The 6,039-nt window shown below is 39.8% G+C and overlaps 1 protein-coding gene across 1 annotated transcript in view; it reads right to left on the bottom strand.

Moving 5' to 3' along the window:
• Nucleotides 1–4,978: 4,978 nt before the first annotated feature.
• prkd3 (protein kinase D3) overlaps nucleotides 4,979–6,039 on the bottom strand; it is a 44,470-nt gene continuing 43,409 nt past the window's right edge. The window contains exon 19 of the mRNA XM_014010738.1: nucleotides 4,979–5,835. Coding sequence (XP_013866192.1) covers nucleotides 5,662–5,835 — 174 coding nt within the window. The 3' untranslated portion in view covers nucleotides 4,979–5,661. The remainder of the gene's footprint in view (nucleotides 5,836–6,039) is intronic.

Below are 6,039 nucleotides of genomic sequence, written 5' to 3'. Positions count from 1 at the left end.
CACACACACACACACACACACACACAAAAAGACTAAAGTTAAGTTGGATATCTTGTCTTCATTATGCGAGAGCTGATATCTTTAACTTTCATCCTCCTTCCTGGATAGAGCCCATCCATATGCAGATGGCTAATTTGTAGTGTTTACAGAGTACAGGGTGGCGGTGGTGACGGTGAGGGGGACTCAAAGGCGCTGCCTACGTGTCACCCCAGGAGCCTGGTGTTAAAGCCTGCCCTTCCAGAGCAACAACATAAGTGTCCAATCTGTGTTTGCTTACCTCTGGACTCTGACGGCCGAGTCCTGGCCTTGGGGCCCATAAATTGTGCCTTTCTTTTACAAGCCCCGACAGCTAACAGGCTCTTGGGAACGGGAGCTCAGTAACGCAGCCTCTCAACAGATTAGCACCTCATCAGCCTCCTGCAGCTTCGAACAAATACGGGCCCTGCCTCCTTAAAGACACAATAGGGCAGCTACTTCTAAACAGCCCCTTTAGCCACAAAACTTCGTGGTCTGGTCTTTCTCTGGGGCACAGCTGCATCAAGGAGGCCTTTTCTGAGCCCACCCCTACCTCAATTGGCAAGATGTGTGTGTTTCAGGTGAGCAAATATTGCCACTTGCCTGAGAGTTCAATGACCATCCTTTTTTCAGAAGGAGGAGGAGGAGGAGGTGGAAGGTTGTGTATTGTTCCTGCTTTGCAATGGGAGGTGTGTGGGGGGTTACGAGGCCTCACACATCAACCATTCCTCGGGATGGGTTAGGAGGATTCTCCAGGCACAGCTGGGGTCAGCAAATTAAACATACCTGTGTAGCTCATCTGCATTTTCCCAGAGAGAGGTACCAATTGTAGTTTTTATTTCCTCTTTTAAAAGATTTCACTAAGCCACTTCTCTCACACACACACTGCTTTGTCAAACACATTAGCAGAGAACCAGTAATACTATTTTTTAAACCCTAAACTTTCTAGTAAGCAGACAAAGATAATAAAAAAGCAAAGAGAAGCGGCACATTTGTCTACACATACGCTAAAGAAAAATAAAGGTCCATTCTTGAAGGCATGCACATCCCTCATCATCTTTCTTACCAGAGTTTTAGACTTTAAAGAGATCTTTTTCTARTAAGGGATGAAAATATAGCTGTTTTGGGCAAACCGTGTTGCTTAAAGTAGGTGTTGAAGATCATCTACCACCACATGGAATTTAGTTCAAGATATATAAAACTGACTGAGTTGGTTATGTTTGTGTTGGCTGAAACTGGCCATCTTCAGTTGGGTTTATCAGTTATTGAAGTCCCAAACRTTCATTAAATCCTGTCTGACGGTTTATGAGATATTTTACTAACAGACTAACAAGATTGATGCCAAAGTTTTAGGCAAAAACGTTGACCACTGCACAGGGTTCTTAGGATTATACTCAACTATGGCAACAAACATTAACTTATTTTGAAACGTGTTGACTCCAAAACTCCAAAAATCAGTTGCAGACCAACACATACAGACATCGACAAAAACTATAAAATCTGTTTGTCATTTAAGTCTTATTTTGTRTTTWATGGTACTGTCCAGTGGTGGGCAGCACTAATCTAAAAATTAGTTCCGATAGCCCTAAAGCACTRACTCAAATATTTAGGTCCCCTAATTCTAAAGCACTAATGCACTGAAAAATTTAGCAAAAGCTAATTCTAAAGCACTAAAATAACCCAGTCGACCCATAGAACATTCTTCAACAGACAACATGAGTCACATATTGTCATGTTGTTCTCTTAAGCCTCATCATTAACATTCCACAGCTGTATTTGGGTTCATATATTGTCACCTGGTGGATAAGGGACACGTGAGCAAAATGTGTGACAGCGTTCACCCTCAGCTGTTAACAATAATATTGRTCAAGAACATTTAAAGAYCTGAGTTAGTRCTTCTAAATTTAGCCCATAAATTTAGCAAGTGATAATCCACTAATAAATTCTAAAATTAGCAAAAGCCCTAAAGCATTAATCAGGAAATTAGTTCCCCTATAGGTGCTTTAGTGCTTTAGGGGAACTGTGCCCACCACTGGTACTGTCAGACGTATAAGTTAGTCTGTTTTTGTTGTTGTTGGACAGCGATGGAAAATTTCCTGTGGGAGAATAGGGTAACGAGTACAAAACTTCTTGACCTAACATTTTTTTTCTTCTCGTTATCTGAAAACATGTTTTATTACCATTGTAATGGATCTAATACATTTATGTTTAAGCTAGTTATTCATGACATCCTTTAATGACCTAGGTTTTCATGACATGCTGTTCATCTGCAGATAGACTGATTAAAGTCAGAACAAGTTTTGCTAACAACAGTCATTCTTAGATATCACTTGTGTTTATCTTTGAGTTTTCCATTGATCTTGTATCAAATCCTGCCGACAACGCCAATAATCTGTCGTGGCGAAGTTTATCAAGAATGCAGAAACGTGTCGGAATAAATGCACAGAAAGTCTGCGTGTATGGTCATCAGATGATTTAATTCTTGAGCCACAACTCGACAGACTTCCTTGATTGACCTCTGTTTGTTGTTGCTCAAGAATTAAATCATCTGACRACCATACACGCWGAATTTCTKTRCATTTATTCCAACACGTTTCTGCATTCTTGATAAACTTTGTCACGACAACCATATTTTAAAATTGACCTGAATTCTGAGTTCTAAATCTCGACTGACCGGTCATTACCTCCACAGTGATGTGAAGGTAAAAGGTCAGCAGTCAAACGGCACACCACATAAAGAGCAGGCTAAAGAAAAGGAGCAGCTTAGGTAAAGGCTGCAGGCCCGTGGCTTCAGACAGCAGCATATTGGGTCAGAAGATGATGTGTCAGTGTGGACTGAGGGCTGACTTGATCCCCCCCACCCCAGAAGTCAAACACAAGTGTGGGTATAGTCGTGTCCTGAGAGGCCTCCTCTGCCATCACAGTGAAATGGAACTGACCCAGTAAGCAAACAAGATCTCTCCCCACATCTCTCCCTCAAGCCCAGACCAACCTTGTCTGGGTGATGGGTTTTTCTGTTGTTCTGTTTGTTTGCTTGTTTGGTCTCAAGCACGCGTATATCCAGCATGGAGTAAAATAAATAAATAAATAAATAAATAACAGAAATGAAGAAGAGGTTGACATGTGGACGGGGAAAGAGAGAGGAGGGTGTAGAAATGCATAAAATCCAGGCACCAAGGGAGGTAAAAGATCTGCTGAGAACCAGGCAAAGCTGCTCCACATAAACGCAACACCAGGTTCAGCGAAACGTTGCTGCTTTAGAGAGTTTTTTTTTTTATTTCTGCAAATTACAAATCTTTTATTTGTAATGAAAAACTCAAATCTGCTTAGCTTTGCTCTAAATGTCAAAAACTGTAGGATTATTAACTCAATACTGAGTGGGGGGGGGTGATTTAAATGTAACTGCCTAAATTCTTCACATTATAAAAACAAGTTTTCCCACAGAAAAGCTTTTTTTTTTTTTTTTCATTTTATTTTAGGGCTAACCAACAGAGAGTGACACCTACTGGTGACAGAGAGAACTGTTTACTTAAGAAAATAATCCCAACTTCTGTGTGAGCATAATCTAGCTATAACAATGGAAATGAAGCTTCATAAATAAATAAATGAATAAATAAATAAATAAATAAATAAAACCACGCATGTCGCCTGCTGAGTCTTTGTATTCAAAATTCTTGTTTGTTTTTGTTTTTGAGGGGTTGAATTTGATGTTTGTGCTTCAACAAAATGACACAAATGCATTAAAGATCCAACGTAGGCACGTTTAAAAGAGAAGTTTGTTCCATCCACACAATAATATTACATATTTTATTTAATATTATATAGAAGTAAAACATTTTTAAATTTATTGACTGCCTGAAGAAAAGAAATTATATCTCAATGGGACCTTCCTGGTTTATTAAAAGTTAAATAATAAACACATTTTTTTATCATATCTTTATAATAATTTGAGACATATAAGAATGGAGTTTTAGTTCACGCAAAACTAAATGTTCAAATCACCTGGGTGGGTAGCTGATGTGTAAATGTTCCTCCAGCAGTTTTTCTGGGTCGTCTGGGTCAGAAACAAAGTTCACGCCTTGAAACTTTCAGGACTGATAGATCTGTGAAGGAAAGCATCTTTCATCCAATAAAAACAGAAATAAGTTCCACTGACAGGAGGCTTATAGTCACTTCTATCTGTGTTCATCTGTTTTAAACAGTGACAGATGTTTTCTCTGGTTTCTAATGATGAGTTTCTTCAGGAAAAGCACATTTTATCCGTTCAGACTGGAGCCAAACAGTTATTTGATGCTAGAATTAAATAAATGTTCAGGGGAAAAGGCAGCTTTTATTATGACTGATTTCAAACAGTTCCCCACCCATTATGTTTTTTTAACCGTGTCATTACTGTTGCGCGGTGAGCAAACTACTCTGTGTGGCTCAATAATCACATCCAGCTGCTGCTAAATGCTTTGTGACAAGTGAAATCACCGCATCATCACTCATCACGATGCACAAAATGCAAACCTCAGGTGTTTCTGTGCACAAATCTGATTCTGGTTTTTGGATGTGGAGTCTTTAAAAATACAACAGAAAGGAAGTGAGAGTTTTAAAACAGACGTTTCGTTTACTGTTAAGTTCTCATTCCATTGGTATGCACCGAAATATACAAAACACTGACATCTGCCAATCCAGTGGCAAAAACAAAGGAGGGAAAAAGACAAAAGGGAACTGAAACACTCCCAAACCACTCAAACAGAGCAAACTACAAAACTATTGGGTTATAAATCCCTTTAGATTCTACTCTTKTCTGTTCTCGACAGAAGTTATGTTAAACTGGTTCAGAAAACGTAACAAACGGGGACTCTGAAAACTTTATTTAGGTATCCACACAAACACTTCTGCAAAAAAATCCCAAAAAAAAAATCCTAAAAAACTGCAAAAAATACAAAAAAAAAAAGTAGAGACAGACAGATGAGGCTGCCATCAGGAGCCCGCTGCTTGTTTTAGCCTCCTGTTGAAGAGCTTTATTGGCTTTATTTAACATGTTAAGTAATACAGTCTTCACAATAAGTTCACAATCTTGAATTAAAAAAAAGAATGTTGTAGTTCCAGTTCATGCCAAAGGACAGATTCACAAATAGTTCAGGAGTGAGAACTTAGTTCTCAGACTGTAAATCCCTTGTGAAAAGAGCCCTTTACTCCTGGTGTGACTCTGATTTTGTTGCTGATTTCCTCTTTTACCTCAAGACCATTGTGCAACACTGTCCAGAATTACGTCTACATTAGCATATTTACTTTTCAGGCTTGGCTTTAGGCTTGAGATCGTCCTGAACCAAAACTGAAAAAGTCCATGGAATGTTTGCAGACTTTATAAAAAAGGAAGAAAGGACTCTCCTCTCTCCTGACAGTCACTTAATGCGTTTCTGTGACACCCGCCGCTCCGCCTGCTCGGCGGTGGCGGCGCATCACGCTGCGAAGTCTGTCGGGTTTTTCCCCACTTTCAAAGCATCTGGAGAGGAATTCTCCCTTCGATCGGCTTTGATCTGTTTCCACAACAAACAGTTCTGGAGGGAAGGTCTGCCGCTCCCAAAACTTCTCGCCAAAAGTCCCTGTGACAATCCCTGTCCTTCATACAAATGGTGCAGTACACGCTATTAGCCACTAGGGGTCCTCCTCCATGTCGTCCAGGTTGGGAGCCATGATAAAATGTTTGGGGTAAACAAGATTGTTCTCGTCTGCGTACTCCTCCCAGCGTGCGTCATCGCTCTCRTGGGTGATGTAGCGCTCGCCACAACGTGTCTCGAATTCCCTCAGGTCCAACCAAGTCTGGTAATCCTGGGGAGGGAAAAAARTGGATTAAACTTTAAAACTATGTCAGGAAACTGTCTTTAACAGTAAGAATATGAACTTACTGGGAAGATCTTAAAACTTTAAGGGTACATGCTTACTTTTCCATTTATTTTAATTTACAAATATTTCACACAAGTTTAAATGTAGGGAAGAGGAATAGAGCCACAGAGCCAAAAAAAAGTTTTTTTT

The sequence above is a fragment of the Austrofundulus limnaeus genome, unplaced genomic scaffold (genome assembly GCF_001266775.1).
Source record: "Austrofundulus limnaeus strain Quisiro unplaced genomic scaffold, Austrofundulus_limnaeus-1.0 Scaffold2, whole genome shotgun sequence".
In the NCBI taxonomy this organism is placed as follows: Eukaryota; Metazoa; Chordata; class Actinopteri; order Cyprinodontiformes; family Rivulidae; genus Austrofundulus; species Austrofundulus limnaeus.
Note: the sequence above shows the minus strand (reverse complement) of the source record. Positions and strands in the feature narration are given on the sequence as shown.